The sequence below is a fragment of the Phoenix dactylifera genome, chromosome 9, assembly GCF_051530095.1.
Source record: "Phoenix dactylifera cultivar Ajwa chromosome 9, Ajwa_hap1_PhDact_Kaust_v1.1, whole genome shotgun sequence".
Taxonomy (NCBI): Eukaryota; Viridiplantae; Streptophyta; class Magnoliopsida; order Arecales; family Arecaceae; genus Phoenix; species Phoenix dactylifera.
The window spans coordinates 24,329,505-24,352,945 of record NC_143198.1 but is presented as its reverse complement, the minus strand read 5'-3'; the positions used below and the strand labels follow the sequence as shown (position 1 = coordinate 24,352,945).

At 38.2% G+C, this 23,441-nt stretch overlaps 1 protein-coding gene and 1 long non-coding RNA gene across 13 annotated transcripts in view; one reads left to right on the top strand and one right to left on the bottom strand.

The window, feature by feature from the left end:
- The first annotated feature begins 261 nt into the window (after positions 1–261).
- On the top strand, positions 262–18,794 carry LOC149752904 (uncharacterized). Of its 5 annotated transcripts, none has more exons than XR_016396490.1 (4): positions 262–401; positions 2,166–2,233; positions 2,728–2,816; positions 18,662–18,794. It is a non-coding gene; the product is annotated as an uncharacterized LOC149752904 (long non-coding RNA). The 5 variants fall into 5 exon arrangements; XR_016396493.1 differs by lacking the exon at positions 18,662–18,794 and adding an exon at positions 5,105–5,202; XR_016396492.1 differs by lacking the exon at positions 18,662–18,794 and adding an exon at positions 3,121–3,253.
- LOC103698261 (CBL-interacting protein kinase 8-like) overlaps positions 3,918–23,441 on the bottom strand; it is a 39,119-nt gene continuing 19,595 nt past the window's right edge. For 3 of the 8 annotated variants that reach the window (XM_039131750.3, XM_039131758.3, XM_088704507.2), the window contains 6 exons: positions 18,135–18,257; positions 13,701–13,814; positions 10,426–10,542; positions 9,442–9,498; positions 9,251–9,325; positions 4,415–4,888 (listed from right to left, as the gene is read on the bottom strand). In XM_039131750.3, coding sequence (XP_038987678.3) covers positions 4,793–4,888; positions 9,251–9,325; positions 9,442–9,498; positions 10,426–10,542; positions 13,701–13,814; positions 18,135–18,257 — 582 coding nt within the window. In that variant the 3' untranslated portion in view covers positions 4,415–4,792. The other 5 variants (XM_039131755.3, XM_088704508.2, XM_039131752.3 and 2 more) reach the window with 4 other exon arrangements.

Below are 23,441 nucleotides of genomic sequence, written 5' to 3'. Positions count from 1 at the left end.
TATAAATGTAAACCCAATGTAATTATTTTCCGAACAACAAAGAAGTAAAATAAAAATAGCCTTCTCATCGAAGACCACCTCCGATTTCCTTTCTGATCCGCAGTTGGCCCAACGGCGCTTCGTACTGAACCGGCTTATGCAACACCTGATTCGAGGCGGCTACAATTCGATCCATGGCGGGTATTTGAACCCGGTTCAACCTTCGGTATCCTGGTTAGCTCAAAACTCCAAACCGCCATAGCCGCCTCTATAAGTACCCCTCTATTCCCATAATACGTCCGTGGGTCACCGACTAGTCCCCTCTTCGTCTTGACGTCGTCTCTTCTCCGGCTTTTTTACTTCCTTGCTTCGATCGGTGGCGAGAACTCCATTCTCTCTTTCTTCCGGCCGCACGGAATTTGGTAAGATATCTAGGGTTTTATTCTATTAAAGCGGAATCTGATTATTTCTTGATTTTAGATCTTTTTTCAAGAGTTTCTTCTACCTTTTGTTCCGAGAACTCGAACGAGATTAGGTTTCTTCTTGAGAAGGGTAACAGTAGTTTTTCCTTAAAATCTGACCTATTTCCTTTGCCTGTATCCCCTCCCCTTCTTGTTAAAATCTCTTTTTTCGTTTGATGACTTCTTGATCTTCTAATTGGGGGTCAATGAAGTTCTACTGACGTGTTCTTTCAATGCTATTAATCATTGGTATTGTCTCTTTAAGATGATCTCTAATGGGCTTTCGTGAAATTTCGATCATTTTTCAACTTTGACACAAATATTTGCAATACTCCTGTCCTCCAAGTTATTGACGTTGTCATCTTCAATCTAGTATATTTCTGGTGATTTCTTTGTATTTTTCTTGAAATTTGTACGATTTCCTAACTTTGACATAAATATTTCCAATTACTTCAGTCCTGTAACTCATTGATGTTGCTGCCATCTTCAAGCGAGTATCTTCCTGATGTTTTTTTTTTGTTGGTTTTCTTGAAATTTCTACGACTTCCATGATACAAACGATCCAATACAGCTGTTTTTAGTGTTTGTAAGTCATGGTCTTACCCTACCTGTTTTCCCTCTTTCTGATCATTACTTTAGGTTTTTTTGAAATTTCTACAATTTCCATGATGTGGCTGTTTTCTTTAGCATTTGTAAGTCCCGTTTTCCCTATTGGTGCTTAAATGGTTGAAAAGTTGCAATATCACAAGTTTATTTTTGAACCCGTAACAAAGTATTCTATATCAAATTCAACTTATCCTTTCTTATCAGGAATTGTCAGCCTGGTATTTAGATAATCTATTTTGGCTACTTGTTATGGAATTATTGTTTTACTGCATCAAACTCTGTTGTGCAATGAATACTCTGAAATATTAGAACAAACAGTTGTTGCCTATTTTGATATGTACCTTTGATGAGCTCGTGCTACAGAATTACGTTGAGTAACAAAGTATGCATTAACTTAATGAAGATGGATGTAGCTTTATATACTTAGAGCCTGCTTAATGAATACTTTCTCTCATTCAATTAATTTATGATTATCTTCCTCCATCAAAGATTCTTAAACCACAAGGTTGATCCATATCATTTTATAAAGGGCATGTCCCACGAAATACTTAAATACTCTAATTATTAATAGTAGAATTTATACTTGTTCACGATCAAATGATATGATTATTGTATGTATTTTCTGTTGCAATTTTACATTGATTTTTCTTTTGTCCTTTTCACCCTCCAACACCTGGCATTTTCCCTTTGTTGGATGTTACATTGGTTATTGCTTCACCATTCTTCAATATACATGCATGATCAAATAGATTATTTGCTCTATATCTCTTGATATATCCAAACTTTTGGTGATGTATGTCATACATTGTTGATTTCACAACTCCAATGAGCTTTTTTTGACGGAAAAGTCATGCTTATTGATGAATTCTGAGGCATAATAGCATGAACTGTACCATGTCAACTTTTTTGATTGGTCTATCATTTTATACCTGTCTCGGCCTTTTGGCTAATATCAAGTGTAGATTGGTCCATCATATGGACTAATTCTAGACAGTAGAATGAATACTTTTTCTTGCAAACTTTGATTATATATTACTCATTGCACTAACCCGATCTTCTTTTATGGGGTGCTTATCCCCTTTTATCTGCTAAACTCCTGTGCAATTCACATGATTGCAGGTTGTTGTCTCACCTCCTGTAGTACTCGCAGCAACTACCATAATGTATCCTGTTTTCTTGATTCCAAGGTAATTGTTGATTTTGACGCCTTTAAGCATTTTCATGAGATCTCAATAGCAGTTTGAGTTTTACTAGGAGAAACATCGCCGATTTAATTGCAGATGCATAATCATATTAAAAAATTTGCAAGATCCATAGTTGCCTTGTTTTTTGATAATAGTTAATGATTTTATTACATAAATTGATTATCCATTTGTGTTGCTTTGACTGGAGCTTCTGATCTACTAACATTCCATGGTAAAGTTTTTATAAATATTGGAGCTTTCAAACTTATGACACTTGAATCTACTGTACTCCGCTCATGTGCATGTCATGCTTTCATTGGTTAAGGTGTTGACAGTTGCCGTGTTTTATCTAAAACATTCTTGAGCGAGTCCGGTCACTTCAATTCTTAACTATTGCAAGTGTTAAAATTCATCTAGTAATTTACACACCCACCCTCCACATGTGCATTGGAAAACTCCTATTGAAATTAAAATTCATCTTACAGACATTTTTGCAGGTGCGATTCTCTTGCTTTGTCTGGCCTCAATTTAATGCTTTTTTCGTATGCACATACAAAAAATGATTTCAAGGAACCTTGTTGATTAGGTAAATGGACTTTCTCATTAACTAAATTTGCAATTATTCAATGTTTTATCTTTCATTTTGATAATTATAGTGTTTGGTTCATTGTTGTATGATACATCTCCAATTCATAAGGACCTTCTACAAGCAACATACTTTTGAATGTGCACATATATACGAATGAACAAAATAGTGATCCACTGCGACATATAGGCGAGCTTGTATATAGAAGAAGACGGACATAGCTGTATATGCTGATTCATAGCAATTTTTTAAAGGTAATTTTTCTTAGTGGAATGATGTACTATTTTATTTTTTGTCAAATTAGAATATTATACATGTAAAGCATGAACCGAAGAGGAAAGAAAGAATGGGGAGTAATGGATAGTCACGCAGAAGGAAAATAGATAGCTGGGATATTTTTTCCATGCATGGGTCCATCGGCACACCCAAAAGCAAGGTAAGAAATAAAGAAAAGGGATGAGAGTCACGGACAATCGGAGATTCCTCGTGAACGGGAACTCCTGAGTTCGTGTATATGGTAGAACGGACGCGTAGGTAAGCTTGCAGATGTTGGGAGATGGATTAGGCATACATGTGGAGCCAAAACATGTCTTAGAATTTTCTTTGAGTAATTACTGTGAGAACAATAGTGTATTTTATTTTTAATGCATTTACATACGAAGGAAACCAGTGCATATCATATGTGCATTTTTAGAAGGTTGACTTATATTCAGGCTTCTACAAACTTAATAAATTCTTTGTACGCTTTAGATATTCTATTTAAATTTCTAAGTAACTTTTGGTTAACATAGGAAACTTGGGTTGATATTAAGTTCATTATTCATGACATGTCAGATTTAATCGTCCTGAAAATTTGCTGTGCCTTTGTTGCTTATGCTATCTTTTTTTCCAACTTAAAAAAATTATAATCATAGCATGATGTACATTTTACTGGAAAGAGAATCTTTGTAGGTCCTAGATGGTATGATTTATGCTCCCATATGATCGGTACTTTTAACTTTCGCTTTGGAGCACTTATTGGTTGAATCCTATACCAGAATTTTTCTGCGGTGTCTCAAAATTTAAGGCTATCATTGGTGAAATAACGTAAGAATAAGAAGATTTCAAAACAACTTAAAATTTTTATGCCCGTAATTCTAGCAGTAATGTAAGTTAAAATTACAGTGACTTGTGATAACTGAATACCCTGGGCTGTGTAAAGCAAATACAATATATGGCTCGTGTCCAAGTTGCAGTCCCAAAAGGTGACTCATCTCCAATGTTTTTCTGTTCCTGGAGTTTTGGGTAGGAAGTATTCAAGAGAGTTAAAGAGAAACCTGGGGCAAGTAGAAGGAATGATGTCCTTTCTCCCCTCTTTTTTGGAAGCTTGGGATAGATAGCTTTCACACTCCTAGAAGTTTCATATATTTCAACGGAGAAAATAACAATAATGCACACACGCACTTGTGCATACCCTCCTGCACACACGTACAGGCGCAAGCGCATACACTTCTTTGATACGAGAATTTTGTTTAGTTGGTTACCGTTCATCACTCTTTAACAAAATGCCCCCCGTCCATATCAGAGCCCTCTTGTTGACGGCATACCTGTGCCACATACATAACATATATGGTATTGCTATTACCAGCCGGCAACCTGATCAACATATACAGTAAAACAGAAAGTGGACGAGTCTGTTAATGCCATAACTATATGTGGAGCATCAGCAAGACCTTAGTGGTAGCTATAAACAAACCCTTTCTTGGCACTCTACTCACATGAGGGTGTCGAAAAACTTGACCTGCCACTAATCCTGAACCGTAGAAAATCCTTGTCAGTGGACGGTACATCAAATACATGAGGGGATACTACTGTACTAGAAGATGAAATCACAGAATCCTTATGAAAAACTCAATATCGATAGATTCTTGATCCCATAATAATAGAGAATATGATATTCTCTATTATTATGCAACAACACCAGAAGAGATGCGATTTCAGCGCTTTGACATCCTGGTGATCTGTGATTTACTCTTCTCAACAGGTGGCCTCCAGATGATCTCCTCTAGTTTGCTACAAAAGTTCTTATTGAACTGCAAAGCAAGGGAGCATTTCCAAGATATACAATCAATACAAAAATTATTTAAGAAAATGAATGAAGGTGGCAGACTGGCAGAAATATAAGCCTATCATGATACTAATTAGACCTTTCAAATCTGAGTACATTTGCTCCTATTGAGCTCATCACAATGAATAATGAAAATCAGGGGTAGAAATAGGTTTTCTGATTTTATTTTCGTTTCCTTCAGGGTCAAGAGAAGGCTCTACCATGTCATATGCATGGTCATTTGCATCATCATCTAAATCCTTTCGGGCTCAAACAAGAAATTTTATGGAGCATTGGAGAGATTGATCCAATCTTTACAATTTCCTGTCAAGCTAATCTGCTAAGAATTTTGCTACATTCTAGACAGAAGAGGGGCAACTGTGACGTTACAACTGACAGAAAAAATGGCAAGGCATCTCACTGTTCCGAGTCTCAAAATGGGATACCATCCAAGTATCAGGATGGAAATGGGATGAGGACAGGGACTGGGGCTGGAGATCCACTATCCTCAGTGTCGGGACGTGAGGCACCCCAATTCATGGAAAAGCTGGTACAGCCCCATAATATGGAATTTGAATTCATGGGATAAAGACTTCATATATTTGTTAGAATAACGAATGATGGAGCGCCTAGGACGCACATGACGTCGCACGGTCACGAGTCCAACTGCATGGGTCATGGGTCTCGACCATGCAGGTTCTGTACGCACGGATTTTGAAACTCAAGTTAGCTTTGTCTCGTTAGAAAAGTTTGATGTTAGTTTTAACTTTTGTGAACTTTCTTTTGAGAACTTTTAATGTTATTAGGAAAGTTAATGGTTAGGGTTCTTCGAGTTAGAATAGAATTTGGAATCCCATATTGAAAAGTTGAAGAGGAGAATCCTCTTATACTATTTATAAATACCTCATTGGGACTCCTCTTATAATCATATTTGAGATACTTGAATTATTGATTAGAGAAAATTTTCTCATCGAAATTGTTCTTTCCTTCTTTCTATTCTCTCTCTCCTCTCTTTTGGTGGATTTTTAGAGTTTGCGAATGAGAGTGTGAAAGCTATATCCTTGGAGTTGCTGACCAAGGTGATGTCTTTTGACCTTGGAAGAGAGTGATCCACCTCAGCTCATCTTTCAACTATCGTAATGAGGTTTTTATCTCTTTATAATCGGTTGCACCGACATATCCTTCCTTTAATTTTTCAGCTCGAGCTCAGCATCTTCCCGACGTCGATTGGTATCAAAGCACAGTCTCAAGATGCTGCCCCGCAGCCATAATATTGAAAGCATATTTGAACGAGCAAGATCTATGAGAAATCGAATTAGATGAATTGCACCGCCAGTTTGATGGCGAACCACTGCAGGGAGAAGAGAGAAAGAGGAAGGAGAAGGGAAAGAGGAGGAAGAATAGGTTATAGAGACACAGGAAGAGATTATAGAAACGCAGGAAGAAGAGAAGAGGAGAGGAAGAAGAAGAAGAAAGGAGGCTAGGATTTTTTTATTTAATCATTTCATTCCCTAATATATGAGAGAGCGGGCCTTTAAATAGGCCTTACATCATGACCTAGTCAACTTAATCAATTGACGACATACCAAAATTGGACCCTCAATCAATTGACTAAGTCAACCGATTGATTACATACTAAAATCGATCCAATCACTCGACAAAATTACACGACTTAACAGCTAACCCAATTGATTTGACTAAAACAAAAGCAACTAACCAAACTGACTCGACCAATAATAAAAGCAACTAACCAAATTGACTCGATCAATAATAAAAGCAACTAATTGACTCCATCATCTGAACGAGGGCTCTGATTTCCCTATCAACTCCTCTCAGGTGGGAAAAACTCGACCCCGTCGAGTGCAGATCTGGCCGAAAAAATTTCTGCAGGCACGATGAAGGTGGTGTTGGTGGGACCAAAGTTGGTGAAAAAGAAGATGAACGCATCCATGACAATGAAGCCGATGTGGTTGTTGTACGGTGTGAGCCTGATAGGTCTGTGGGCCTGTGGTTGTAGTTGGGCCCATGTAATGAAGAAGGGAGGTGAAGCGATTTGTAGGAATGGTTGTGGTGTGAATAGGATTGGGGAGGGGGGAATGATTGTGGTGTGAACGGGATTGGGAGGGGGAGCTGGTTTGGTGTGAACGGGATTGGGGAGGGGCAGCTAGTTGGGCTTGGGCCTTTGGAAGGATCAGGGCGTGGGCTTGGGCCTGTGGAGTGATAAGGGCGTGTGGGCGGGCTGCTGTCTGTTGGGCCCGAGAGGAATGAAGAAGGTGGGGTGGGGTGGCTCGGCTTGTGAGTGTTGGGACTGAGAGTGGTCTGGGAGGGGTTATGGGGTTTTGGCCCGATGGCATGTTGAGGGGAGAAGCGGGGTCAGTGTGGTCTAGAGAGGTGGGAGCGGAAGGGGCTCGGTTTAGAGGGTTTGGGTTTTGGGGATTGAAGAACGTCGGGCGAGCTGCAGCCGCAGAGGGAAAGGTGAGGAGATGAGGGGAAAGGGGAAAGGATGGACGACGGGTGGCGGTCCGGCAGGAAATGAAGGAGGAGAGGGTTCGGATTTTTGTAGAGTTGGGGGGGGGGGGGGGGGGACGACGGAGGCCTCGACGGAGGGAGGCGACAGCGGTGAGAGGGAGCTGAAGGCGGAGGCAACGGCTGGGGCTTTGGCGGCGGCCGACGGAGGAGGAAGTGAAGCCCGAAGGCGGCCGACGGAGGTGGAGGAAGTGGAGTCCGAGGGCGGCCGCGGGGATGGCGGCTCGCGGTGGCGCGACTAGAGGAGGTGGCGCTCGGAAACAGGCGGCGAAGAGCGATGGCGGTTGGGCGGTTGCGGCGCAGTGACGACGGCGTATGGCGCGGCGGTGGCTGCAGGGGCAGAGGAAGAAGAAAAGGTATGTTTTTTTTTTGAAGCTGGCACGTGCGGATTTTTTTTTCGGGACCCGGGTTATCGGGTTTTGGGCTAACGGGTCTCGTAGTTACCCGTTAAGCTGGTTGTCTTCAACCTCCCAACGGATTCAGGAGGGTGCACCGATCCTTGCGGCGGCGGCTGCGGGGGAAGGTTGCGACGACAGAAGGCGGGGCGTCGACCAAGAGGGCGGTGATCTCGGCTGCGGTGGCTTCAAGCGGCAGCAGCGGCAGACATGAAAAAGAAATCGAGGGTGGTCCGTCTAGAATCGAGATCTCGGGCTTTTGGCGATAGAGCCAAAATCGAGACTGATACCAAGCTGATGGCGGACCATTGCAGGAAGGAGAGGAAAAGAGGAAGGAGAAGGGAAGGAGGAGGAAGAAGAGGTTATAGAGACGCAGAAAGAAGAGGTGAGAAGAAGGAGGAAGAAGAAAGGAGGCTAGAATTTTTTTATTCAATCATTCTATTTCCTAATACATGAGAGGGCGGGCTTTTAAATAGGCCTTACATCATGACCTAGTCAACTTAATCAATTGACGATATACCAAAATTGGACCCTCAATCAATTGACTAAGTCAACCGATTGATTACATACCAAAATCGATCCAATCACTCGGTCCAATTACACGACTTAATAGCTAACCCAATTGACTTGACTAAAACAAAAGCAACTAATCAAACCGATTCGACCAATAACAAAAGCAACTAACCAAATTGACTCGACCAATAATAAAAGCAACAAATTGACTCCGTCATCTGAATGAGGGGCTCTGTGTCCCTATCACAGCTTCAACAACTTCATCAAAAAAATCAGTGGCTTCATCAACAGCAAGAGCAATGTGAACATCGACATATGTGCCGAAGTTTACATGGATACTTGTGATATGCCCTTCCTTCTTCAAGTTCTCAGTCTAAGTTCAACACCTCCCTAACGTCATTTACATGGATGAATTCTAACCGGGTTTGATACAAGAAATCTCTTTCATGCAAAAGGGACAAATTATAAACCAAATACACATCTTGTTCCATGGAAAAACTAGAATGGCCCCGTCCCGCAAGATTTGGATCCTTGGGGTGGAAAAACTAGAGCAACCTTTAAAGATCTACTTTGGTACAAGAAATTTTGTTCATGTAAGAAGAAAAAACTACAAGCCAAAGACTAAAATTGAAACACAATCCTCTAGAGCAATGAGATGTAGGGATCATATGAAGGCCAATTTCTTTCCAGCTTATATTTAAATGGCTGCATTTCGCTAGGTGAACTTTGAATTACTTCTTATGTTACACAAGAGGGTGGATATTGAAATTTTTGAAAGAAGTGAAATTTATCAACATAAATGATTTATTGGATAAAACTCTCAATTTTATGGAAATTGTAAGGGCAACTGCAGCTTATCCTATATTAAAGTTATTCAGAAATCAACTGAAACAGTAAAAGCATTATGTTCTAACCTTGAGATATTCTGCTGCATCTCCAGCTGCTCTTTGAATTTCCACCATGAAAAATGATGGAGCAACTTCAAAAATCTGCTTCAAAATTTTCCAGAGATTAAAAAATAAAAAACTGTATCAAGAGTTTGAAGAACAGAGTAAGACCACCAATCTAGGAATTAATTTGCAGAGTTATATGTGGGTTAACTCACTTCCAGCATGACAGAAAGATGAGCAGTTTTGTTTGCCGAGAGGCCCTCCACCCTCATCTGCAAATTAACATCTTTTTATATCTTGTAAGGTTTGTGGTATAAAAATATATCCAGAATGATCATTTGGAGTGAGCAGCGAATAAACAGCAAGACGTCCAAAATGATGTAATCATGGACTATTTCACCAATTCACCTTTGTAGATGCACTGATACATGCATAAGTTCACAAAGTTTCTTTATTGAGGAACCCTTTTAAAGGTGATTTTTTTTTATTTTTTTTTTTGACAACGTTTGAGGCTAAGATAAAAAATTTGAGATTGAATGAGATAATATAAAGCTGGTATCACGTTACCATGTTCACGGCATAAATGTCCACCATCATATTTTACCACTCAACATGCACAAAACTACCATCTTTTCTTTTCCCCTCAAATGTCTTCCATAACTACTTGCTTTTCATATTATATTTAGTCTTCTGTCAATTATCCTACAAAATTTAGCCTTTCCTTTTGTTTAAGCAATGGCCTTATAGCGAACTGAGTTCTAAAAATCGTTTGTTATAGAAAAAGGGTAGCCAAATTTGCTTCCGTATATGCTTTTTGTTCTTGCTTCATTAGTATTTATTCTTGCTTCATTAGTAGAAATCCTTGAGCATGTTTAACAAGATTATGATCTTGCAGATTTATGATAGATTTGAATAATCTACAAATAGAAACCCTTATTTTATATTCAGAAAAATAATAGCATGTTAAAGTAGACATGGACCATCTAAAGTGTGTATAACTTGAGATGTGAAGGCTACAATTTGTCGGGAGATGTGATGGCTACAATTTGAGACATTACATGAGATAAACTGCCAACTGATATCTTGGAAATAGGATATGATAACGACATAAGCTTAAAAGGAAAAGGAACAACCTTATCTTGTTAATGCAGGTGGAGCGGCATTTGTTTTACAACAATAATTGACACCAAAATAGTTACCTTATAATTACGAATATGAGTCTTAAAGCCCATTGACTGTGCCACAACTTCCATACTTGATAAGACAACTTTTACTGGTTTGCATGATAGAAAGCGGGTTTGCTGTCTTACATTCTCCTGTCAAAAAGATTTAGAAACTAAGTGCCATGAGATGATACTATGTAAAGAAAATTCAATGCAAATGATTGCTGATGACTTAAGGTTTCTTAAAGGTATTCTTAATTTTATAAAGCAGTAATCTATTGCAAGTCCTGGATAAGATCAGCAATTATTGAGTTTGGATCGAGCATAATTCTGGTATAAATATGGAAGACTTATATAAAAATTTCCAATTTTTTTCCATGGCAGCGCTCCGCTGTTTCGAAAGAAACAGGAGACGCGGCTGCGGCCTCGGCCTCCACCGCCGCTCCTTCTCCCTCCCTTCCCACTCGCTTTCTCTTTCTCTTCTTCTTCTCCATCTTCGGTGGCGAACCGTCTTCTCCGGTTCGGGATAGTTCCGCATTTCTTGGTTGGAACAAATTTTGAAGGTTTTAAAAAGCCATATGAGAGTGTACTGATTTCTTGAAAAACTGATACAGTACTGGAGATTGACACACGGTATGAGACTACATGTTGCATTAATACACTGTGTACTGGTGCCAATTTTCTGCTTGAGTGGCATGGTATTGATTGTGCCATTCCATTCTGGTGGTTTTTAAAACCTTAATTTAAAATCTTAGTTTCGCTTTTGGTCAGGTCCACCAACTTTTGACTTTGGCAGTTTGAAAGTCCTGTCTCAAGTTTCAAAATTTCAGCTTTAAAAAAAAGATTAAGAAAAAAAATAGAGAAAAATAAAACAAGCAAGGACAAAAATCACATATTGCTGGAGTATGTCATATTGTTTGTAAACTTTGGATTTATCATATTGCTACAAATATTAAACCAATAAAAATGCTAAAGATTCGAGTTACATCTAGTTGTTTGATAATAATGTCATCATAAAAACCTCTATGTACATACAAGTTAGAAGCAGTTTAATGGAGCTAATAAGATCATGTCATCATGCATTGAAGGGCTGCAGCACTTGAAGGGCTGCAGGAATTCTGCTGGATGTATGTATGTATGTATGTATAAGTCAGATACAGTTTGATGAAGCTAAAAGGATCATGTCATCATGCATTGAAGGGCTGCAGGACATGGGAATTCTGCTGGATTTGATTTTAGTTGTCGATTTGTTATATCTTCTTTTTATTTACGGTCATTTTTAGTTTTTATTGGGTTATTATGAATCAAAGGCCGAGATTTCAAGATCTTGGATATTATTTGATAGCTTGATGACCCCATTTACTGCAGCATTTTCATTGCACGGTTGATGTTATGGTAATCATGACTAGCAACAATGTCCTATGGGGGTTAGTTTAGACATGAAAAAAATCATAAGGGTTTTCTTTTTCTTTAAATACAGTTGATTTACAGAAATTAGACTGAAGAGTGAAGACAAATGAAATTTGAGTTTTCTTTTCTCACGCTGTTGAACAAGTGTGAGGCTTATAAGAGTAGCCGTGTTCCTAGGTCCCAGATTGAGTCTGGTATTACCTTTCCTATTTCTTTTCTCTGATTTAACTTTCTGTATTTTAGTTTAATATTTATCTATTGTTTAACAACTGATTCTATTTTCCCTGTTTTTCCTTCCATATTAAACTTTAAACCAGTTCCTGAGCACATCCAAACCCTCTCATTTCCTAATTGAGGGCTATTTTTCTCTAAATTTACCACATCCATTGTCAATTTTGCATTGAAATTCTAACCTTCCATGGTTCAATTTCAATAAAAACTCGTCTGACTTGAATTTTCCCTCAAATTCAGGGGCCGTACTACATTACAATTCCATGAAATTGCATATAAAATGAAAACTAGATACGAGGATTAGCATCATATCAAGCACCAAGTAACAACATCTAATTTATAATCCATACAGTACAAAAATAAAACTATGCTTAGATATGTGTCATCTAACTCCATATAAGACTTAACCTAGTATCTAGCAGATCTAAGCTTTAGATCTTGTGGGTACATAACCTCTAAAAAGGCTTTTAGCGTACTCAAAGAAATGAAGAAATTTTCACCAAAAAAAAAAAAAGAAATGAAGAAATTGCTCCCAGTATAATGGTAATTGGCAAAATAACCTTAAAAGAAGCATCTATGACCAGTTTTCATTAGTTGCAGCCAAAATTGGCCAAACAACCGAAATTTGTCTGTTTGGGATGAAGAAGATTAAACCTAAGTTTAGAAGGCTTAGTTCAATTCTATTTGACCGAAGTGGATCAGTTTCAACCGAAACTTTAAACCTTGAATTTGAACTGGTAATAAAGAAAGGGGTGTAAGTATCAGAAAAAAATATAACTGATTCAAGTGTTTTGTCTGCTAGTTGCATGTTGATTTACAAGTATCCAATTTCTCTCAAGTTATCATACTTTAGAGTAGTAAAGCAATAAATATAACCCCTATATCAAAGAGAAGGTAATTAAGTCAAACAATCTCTGCAAGAGTATAAGCTAGCGCTTTTGACCCCTGCCGAATGGCTAAAGAAATAGGTCCATTAGGAGTGCTGCTCAGGGATATGCCTACTTTAGTAACCATCATCATTCTAAGGATACAGCTACATGCTCAAAGAATTAAGAAAAAAATTTAAGGTTATAGAAACTTGTTAAAGATTTCAGCAGGAATTTCCTTGATAATTATTTCAACTACAATATAGCCATATCAAATAAGATCTCTAGTATGTCCCAAGGAATGGTTTCTTTTATATATATACGTATGTATGTACATATAACTAACATTAGATACCTATTTATGAAAAAGTGGCTGATCAGTATTTTTATATCTTATATTGAACTGGGTTTTAGTAGAGGGTAAATTGTCATTGAAAAATCCCTTTTGGACGCCCCTAACAATATATAGACAATTGCACTGATCTCTTTTCTTTCCTTCCTCCTGTTCTTCTTGCTCTGTTTTCTGTTATTCTTTCTTCCTCCCTTCTTATTCTTTCAATACAAGAACAATTAATTTTCATCCGTAGAGGAGTATGATTGGCACGATAAAGAAGGCCTCTAAAGTCCGTGATCTTGGACATTGGATCCAAATCAGTTGCCTTAAGTGCCAATAATGACTGCTGCTAATCACCGAAATCATGTATATTTACCAAAATGAAATATGTACATAACATCCACATACGTTTGTTTGCTGTAAGAACAAAACCTGCAATAATGAAACTAACCTTTATTTGAATAGCATACCTGTCTCCTGTCAAACAATGCTGAAAGGTTCAGCCCTTGGGAGAGGATAATTAGATCAAATGCATTTAGAATTAGAGGACCCGATTCCTCGTTCCTAGATTGGTCGCTTGCCTGCTGATAATGCAAAAGTCCATAATCCAAAATGAGGTGCAATTTCTATGATTAAGAGAATACATCACATTAACTGCATGTTGAAAGCTTGGTAGTATTTAAGTTACGAGTTCATTGTGTTTAGCACTGACACAATCAAAATGATTTGCAAACCATGGAAAAGAATTTCATGTTGAATATCACCAACATTGTTTTTGTAGACTAGCTAACTTATTATCGTAATGATAATAACAAATGATGTGATAATAGGTATATAGGGGAGAAGATAGATGTTTCAACATCTTAAAAGCTTATTGAAATCAAGAGTAGCTATGCAGGTCTCAAAGCATTGCCAATACAAAAAGAGAAGTAATCTGTCTTCACTTGTAGAAAGCTTTCTCATTGCAATACCAAATGACTTCAGTAGTTTGTTGTAGAACCATAGGCCCAAAACACACCTATGTCAAATCCAAGGTCCAATGAGCCTAGTTCATGAGCTCTACAATCTTCAATAGGCCAATTTATTGATACAACCAATACATACATAATGACTTTAGTAGTTTGTGGTTGAACCATGGGCCCAAAACAGTCCTATCACATGGAAGGCCCAATAAGCCTAGTTCATGAGCTCTACTATCTTCCATAGGCCAATTTATTGATACAACCAATATATATATATATATATATATATATATATATATATATATATATATATATATATATATATATATATATAATATCCCTGCATGTGATGATTTGACCATTTGCACTTACATCCCCCACTTTATCCAATAACTATGTCAGTTCTCAAGATAAAATCATAACACTATTCAACAAATTACCTAGTTAGACATCCATTGTGTGAGAACCTGTGTAGCATGTGATTAGTCTCACATTGGTTGTGCACCGAGAAAATTTTGCACATTTATATAGGATCAAGAAACCTAAACAATACTTTTTGACTAGCTTTTTTGGATGAGATCTCGAATCATTACAGATGGTATTAAAACTAACCTAGCTCACAGTTCATATGGACTAGAGGATACTATAGCACAGGCTCTTTTAGGATTGACCACGGGTCGATCATGATGTTTTTGTTTGGATTAATTGATTTTGGATCCTTAACTTGGTAAGGAGGTCTATCACATCGGTTGTGCTGTTGGGTACCTATACAGGACCAAGAAATCTAAATAATACTTTCTAGCTAGCCTTTTCTGGGCAAGATCTTGGGTCATCACATATTGGGCTCTAAGGTTTGACCAGATACAATGAAACTTTTGTTGCCACAAGCACTTTGAATGATAAATATATTATATGTATTAATTTTATGTATGAAACAAACTTTTAAAAATCTCTTTTAACAAACCACCAGTGAATTTATTTTGTCTAATTTGTCCTCACTATCTGGTCTTTCTATTCTTCCTTGGTTTAATGGATCTCTTAGCAACTAATATGTTAACCTACGTCGTCTACACCCAAAAAACCAATGAAAAACTCATTTGTTTCATCATTACTGACATCAGAGTGCCTAGGATGCACGTGATGCCGCATGGGTTGTGAGTCCCGGCCGCACAGGTCGCAGGTTTCGTATGCAGAAATCAACTAGTTTTTTATGATTAGTTATTTTCCTATCTCAGTCAGAAAAGATTGATGTTAGTTAATTATAGAAAGTTTTGATTTTTGTGAACTTTTTCCATACGCATGAGTCAACTAGTTTTTTGTGATTACTTATTTTCCTATCCCGGTCAAAAAAGTTTGATGTTAGTTAATTATTAGAGATTTTAATTTTTGTGAACATTCTTTTTGAGAATTTTTGATGTTATTAGAAAAGTTAGCAGTTAGGGTTCTTCAAGTTAGAATAGGACTTGAAATTCTACATTGAAAAGTTGAAAAAAAAAGGTTCCCTAGTACTATTTATAAATACCCTTATTGGGGCTTCTCTTGTAATTATACTTGAGATACTTGAGTTATTGATTAGTGAGAATTCTTTTATGCCCCTCCATTTCTAGAGTTTGCATGTGCAAGCTGTATCCTTGGAGTGGCTAGTCAAGATGGTATTTCCAGCTTTGGAAGAAAGTGATCCACCCCCTACTCCTCTTCCAACTACCATTTGCCTCTGTATTGTACGTGTCGTAATGAAATTTTTATTTCACCACAATTGATTGCGTCAACATACCAAACTGGACTGGTCAGGGACGGCATGGTTCTGCTAGTAAAATCGGATCGCCACCTTAATCGGTTAAAACCTGCTTGTGGCTTGCCCCACCTTCCTAGCTTGGGCCCCTTTTCACAATGTTTCGAGACTCCTCGCCCCTGGCATTCGAGATTTGCTCTCCCCCAGCGCTTGCAACCGCTTGGCCCTAAGCTTAAAAGGAGTCCACAAATGTCCCTAACAGAATATGTAATCATTTTGGACATGTCAATTTAATTGGCACCATTGGACAGTGCAGTCATATGACTGCTGTTAACTACAAGGTCTAATAATGGTATAGTAGTTACTCATAACAATACTTTAGGGAATTTGCACTGACATGTAGCTGACTCGTTTTGCCTCGCATTGAACCGATACTGCAAAACAAAATTTAGGTCCCATATAACCTAAAGAGCATGGCTACTCATCATGGAATGCCGTACCGGCCCGTACCGGCCGGTACGTACCGGTCCGGCTGTGGACCGGTACCGGAACGGATAAAAAACCGGTATTTTTCGGATTTTTATCCGAACCGGCCGGTTCGGGCCCGTACCGGCCGGTTCGGAGCCCGTACCGGCCGGTACCGGCCTCGTACCGGTGCGAACCGGCTGGTTCGCACCGGTACGATTTTTTTTTTTAGAACCACAGCGCCGCGCGCTGTGGTTTTTGAAACCACCGCGCCGCGCGCTGTGGTTTTTGAAACCACCGCGCCGCGCGCTGTGGTTTTTGAAACCACCGCGCCGCGGTACCGGCCGGTACGGGACCGGTACCAGCCGGTACGTACCGGACCGGTACCGTACCGGTCCGGCCACCGGTACGCCGACCGGTACCGGTACGGCGGACCTTGCTACTCATTGTGGCCTGTTTGTTAACCAGGCTGAAACCATATATCTTTCAGGACATCATATGTATGTAGGAAGCTGATCTGGTCATTAGATGTAATTACGAGGGACAAGAATGCCCAGCAAGGAATCCATCTATTTATTTTCCATATCCATTTATTTGGCTTTATGTATGTTACATTGCATATATCCATTTTCCATATCCAAACCATTTGTCAAGGTTTTGTATGCATCTATTTATTTTCAGTTTTATGTCTGATCTAATCTAGGGCATTGATGGTCATATATCATAATGGTCATGGGCGGAACAATGGTTAAATTCCCATCAACCATCCAAAATGAAGGTGGACTGACTAAATTGCAAGACCATGTGTGCAAGGAAGACTTTTGTATCATTTATCACTCTGTTTGGGATTGACACGATTATACTTTTTCATTTGTAAGTGTCTCAGTCCACTTACGCTGTGTACTGGTCCCAATGCATCCATTGAGTAAGAAGGCATTAGGTATAGAAGACAACCAAGTTGACCTAGAACCTTGCTCTCCCTCCCTCCCTCAATGTTGTATCTTTGCCTCTCACCATTAGAGTCCAACTTGCACTCATGACCACCATACGAGTGTGATTACCCCTCTATATAGGGAGGCCTTCCCACCCTAGGAGTGGATGTACAAGATTTCTCCAAGAAAGAAAAAAGGGAAAAGAGAAAATATCAAGAACCTTTGTTTCAAAGGACTGTGGGCAGTGCCTGCATAATTCACTCCTAGAAGGTTTTCTCCATCTACTTGTTCCTATCTGTTCTTCCCAGGCATCAATTTGCTTATGCATGCATGCTTATCTGGCGTTGCTCCGTGATTAGTCGAGAAGAAATTGCCAACAGTAATGTTGAGCTATAATGATGAGGTATCCTAAAGAGTTATTATAGCTCACATTACTGATGATTAGTTTTGTGATTGACTCTAGTATCTATTTGTTGATGTACCTGTAAAGACCCACCAAACAGTAGCTTATTTTTCCCATAGAATGTAAGCCATAGAGCAAATAAAAAATATCAAGCAGTTCTCACCGAATATCAAACATTAAAAAACTGAAGACATGAAAAAAAAAATAGTGCATCATTACAGCTCAAAGAAAAAATGCTGTACCAAAAATGAGGACACATGAATTCTTTTGTCTGAGTCCACTATTTTAAATTTCCTGGTACATATATTGAGAGCTAAAGCTTAAAATCTACTAATCTAATCTCTAAGATTATATTCTTTCTTGGAAAAGCAAAGTCATGACAGGCAATTTAGAGATTGAGAAATCCTTACCTCAGGATCGTCAAAAGCAGCATATACATCATCGAGGTTAACATCCTCATTTTCAACTTGTCCAACAGGCACATAATTCTTCCTGAACCATTCATGGCATCTGATTTCTTCTATTCTAATACGCTGCCAAATTCAAACAATATAGTCAGTCAAAAGTTGAATTAATTAACAAGTAAACTGCCATTTTATCCATGAAAACATGAATTGCTATAAAAAAAGCAGTAACTGATCGCATTAGAAGCTCGTATATATAAACATGGGAGACAGGAAAAAGATAAGTTCCAACATCATGTGGCCAATCGCCTTTCCTTCCATATTACATTACTGATTAGCATGTCATATCACACCAAATTAATTCATCAAATACATCTGCATGTGTCTCAGTTATTTGACATTGTTCTTATTTTTCTAATTTATACATAATTTTCTTGTTAATTTTATGCAATGAACTTCTACGTCTTAGTATTTTTGTCGGATAATCGACTAATCACCTAATCAATCTGTCTTGCGGATCCCCCCTTTACCAGGTTTTGATGGGCAAACAGGTTCACTTTTCATATGCTTAATAAGACATGTGATTGGAGAAGTCAAACACCTGGTTTTGGTTTTGTTACTCCGGAGGTGAGAAACCTATTTCCCAACCTGGTTCTATCTCTCCGGCGTCCAGGTGTTCAACAGTGTGCTGGTCACCAGCATACCACAACCACTATAGAACATTGGTTAGCACATACTTGATCCAACATCATGTAAAAACCTACTGACTATGCATTCCAGGGGAGGGGGGGAGTTATACAAGATTTACTTGTATGAAGGGACTAGCGTAGAAGCATAGTTGTTTGCTTGTATTTATTATTTATGCTGCACTTTTTTAAGTATGCACTGTTACTTAAAAAATAAATAAATATTTTGAGATAGATTATTAGGCTCCACTATCGTAAGCTCTAAAACCTTTCCCCATCTACACGGTCTCAGCTTTATAAATCAAATTGTGGTCCATCAAGACCCGAAGAAGTGCTATAACTGGCTCTAAATCTGAAGTCAATCTTTTACATTTTACCAATTTTAAGCTAATGCAATCTCTGGGAAAGAGAGAGGTTTGCCATGAATCCCAAAAAGCAGGCAAAGGAACCACTATCTTTGTTTCACAATTTAAGCTCATGCAAACCGGGAGCAGACCTCCAAGGTTTACTCAGACCAATAAAGAAGGGGAACATAGCCATCTCTAATAGGGGGAACTACATTTAGGCAAAAAATACAAGCCAAAGATCCAAATTGAGCATAGAACAAAATCTAATGATTGGATAAAATTTGATCATGCATCAACATAATATGTTTATTATATTACTGTCATAACATCTAATAATGAACTTATAATATCTACATAGTACATATAATCCAGTAAAATCCAATAATTAGATTACTATTTTACTGAATATAGCATCCTTTAGGAGTATTCCACCAGACCAGTGGATGTTGTCATATTAAGTAAACAATTTCGGCTGCCCTATTTTTTTGGCACCTGCTCTGGCAACTGCTTAATGGTGAACAATGGCAGATTTTTATTTCTTTATCTTATTCTCTCTCTGATTTCCCCTACCTCTTTTAGCATGCAACCAAATTCCTGGGCTTGAGAATTGCAATCGAAATCATGGGCAAGCCAACCCGCTAGCCCTATAGGCCTAACCTGCCTAAACCAGCCTTGGGCTAAGGATAATCATCCAGTTGTAATACCCCCACTTTCTAGCATCTTATTTATACCTACTAGGGTTGAACTAGATACATTATAGGATGTATCGATATGTATGCATAGGACCCACTTGGAAGTAAAATTACTTGTGTAGGAATATCTTGGGAGCATAGGACTCTAAGAACTAAAATACAATTACTAATAAGAAGTATAAATTACAAAGGTTCAAGCACCAGGTTGCAACTACTAGAGTGTTAGGAAACCTCATTCTTACCTATTGAACAGTCATCGCATACTTGCTGCTACCTAATTCTTATTTGCACTGGCACATCATTCTTACCACTACTACAACCACCACCTGATACTTACTGCCACCTCATGCTTGTTTAACTGCCACTTCAAGCTCCTCATTGTTAAAACAGCGATCTCATGCTTGCAAGTCAGACACGAAGATGGCCATACTTAAACCTTGCTACTAACTAATGATGGCTGGATGCCTCAGCAAAATCAACCAGCTCTATATAGGAGGGTGCAGCCCGCTTTCTACCATTTTTGCTACCCCAGAAAATTTTAGCAACCTACAGAGCAGAGAACTAGTAAAGAAAAGAGGGTGAAAAAAAGCAGTAGCAAATGGGTGATTAACTATATAAAAAAAAGGGAGAAAACTAGTGTGATGAAGCTTTTGGGCCTGAAATCTGCACGAAGTATATATGCATCGCCTGCATCCTATTTTGGAAGTGATAACTGCATGTTTTAATGATTCACGATCCATTCTAAGCCTTTGCTCCTATGTGGGCTTGTTTTATTTCATAGGCTTAAACTGTAGCAATTTGTTTTGTTATTTGAAAACTAAATCCCATCTATCCTTGCCGTAGGAAATCAATCATAGTTTTGTGATTTCTAATCTCTTCATCTTTATATAGTCGTTTTAGATCAGTTCTGGAATCTTGTTCTTGTCGAATTTATATGATAAGTGAGAGGCAGTTGGACTAAGCTAATAGGCCTAAAGTAATTTTGGTGTACATATTGAAGCCACTACTTAAGAAATAAGGTAATGTTTGTATATAAGGTTGTTATTATATTAGGAGCAGTGAGAGTATGTTGGAATGTACGCATAAAAGAAGAGCCACTTGACTGAACCATTTTGTCTAGTTTAAGGTAATGGAACATAGTTAACCCAGTTATGATTCAGGGATATAAGTGGGGCTGTCATTTGAAGTATTCATATAAAGGTTTAATGTGGATGAGACATCAGCCTGCTACGTATAATCGAAAGGTCATTTTGATTAAGTGATTTGGAGGTAAATTTATAACTTATTTGCTTCCACAGACAGTGAATGATATAATTTCAAGACATTGATTGACCATAATTTTAAGCATACTCAGACTTGGTAGAGCCAGGTTTTAGGTCGCGGCATAGGCAGTTTGGTAGTGGATTGGACTTGAAGACATGGTTTTAATAAACAGGCTCAGCTTGGTCATTGTTTCTAATATAAAAACATCTACCAGAAACACATTAGAAAATGCAGAATTTAATTTAAAAAGAGTTGGATTACACACTTTACATTAACTTCTTGAAAAAAGAGCGGACAATTCAAAATCAATGATGGACTATCTAAATCCAAGATCCAAACTGTTCAACATGATCTACACTATAAAAAATACTTAGAAACCAAAATTTATATGTTTTATATTCTCTAATCTAATCATCAAGTAGATATTAAAATGGATAGTTCTAATAGCATGAGAATATAATTTACTATGATCTAATCATCAAAATTTATTAAATTTAAATCCACCCATGTTTTAAGATGTGTAGATTATGATCCATAAAATGGATTTTCAGTTTATGTACCCTATCATGTGTTTTTATCATAATTTTGCAATTGATGCCTTTCATTTTTGTACAACCTTGATGCAGGTTAAAGACCACCAAAATAATTAATTCTGGCTTTTAGGCATTTCTGATACTGTAGCTTATGTTCAATGATTTAGAGCTTCAATTTAGATGGCCTATGATTGCTTTTAAAATTGTGAACTCCATTTAAAAGGAGTTAAGTGTGCAGACCAACTCACTTAATACGTGTCATTTAAATAACTAACATTTAGTTACTACAAATATATTGCTATTGTTTACTAGTATGTTATTATTTTCTGTTGTATTTCAAGTTATCTTATCTTTTGACAATGGAGCTTAGAAGTTCTCATAGAATCAAAATAAGAATTGTTAAATAAAGCGATGGAACCATGTAAATTAAACCTCTGCAGAATCGCTAACAAAATTAGCTGAGACCAGGCTGCACATGGGCCTCTATTTTGAGGGTAGAGTCAATCTTGGGCTTCAATCAAAATTGCCAAGGCCTAGGCAGGGTCTGGCTTCAAGATTAAGGTCGAAGTCAACCCCATTGACAGCCCTGTGAGCAAGATATTCAATTTCCAAAGTGCCAAGAATGTTCATGCCATGTTATATATGTCTACCCATGCAATAGTATTTAGCACTCTAGAATTACGGCAATAATGAACTGTCCCAGTGGGAGGGATTATTTCTTTTACATAAAGCCTTGTAAAACTATATTAAAATTTTAACTACTTAACCATTAATAACCCATTCAGAAACTCAAAAAATCATGTTAGTGCCTAATAATCAGGAAGCATTTAAAGATTATTCAACTATTTTTTTTTTTTTTTTTTTTTTGCTAGAAAAAAGGGAGCAGGGGGGAGGAAGGGACAAGCCCAACCCCGCGTAGCAGCCCCCACTGGGCCCCCCACCCCGCCAGGAGAATGTTCGATGCGGGCAAACCGGGTCGTGTGTTGGGCACGCCGACCTATTTTACTTATACCCTCCCCACCCGTGAGCCGGCTCGGTTACCCGACCCGACCCTCCGTGTGAGTACGTCACACCTGGCACCACCCAGGCTATCAGCCGACCAGTAGCACTTCCAGACCCCGTGTCCAGGCGTGGAGCATTCGGTCCCCAAATTTAATCGACGCCCGCGCGTTTCGAACCTGGAACCACTTGGTTGGAAGTAAACGCCCCGTTCCAACTGAGCTTTTAATGGCTGTGACGAAAAAATAGTAATAATAATCTGTGTTCAAATTCATATGACATGTAATAGCCATAGTACCTATCCTCATGAAAAAACACAAAGTGCAAAATTATGCATGTCGACAAAATTACAGAGATGTGCCATGCTTCTGCATGGAAGCATGCCAGGTACAGCAGAATGCATGTGTACAATGGATCAAAGTGCTGGTCGGCACAGTCAATACAGCACAGTATCAGCTGCGTGCCGGTTCTTGGATCTGACACACCACAGTACTGGTGCCTGTCAATCATTGGCATGCTACAGCATAGCAAGTCCATGCTAATTCTATATGCGGTTACATAGCACCATGAAAATGAACCCCTTTGACAAGATTGCAAGACATTTACATGGTTGATAAATCTGATAGATAAAAAAAAAACATTTCCAATTATGTGCAGAATATACCATGAGAAGTCAATTCCGTTAAAGGAATTTTCATAACAAAAAAAGAACTCTATAGAGAATATAGATACATGGTTGATTCATTAAACTGATAATACTCACAGATAAAGACAATAGAAGAAAATAATTATT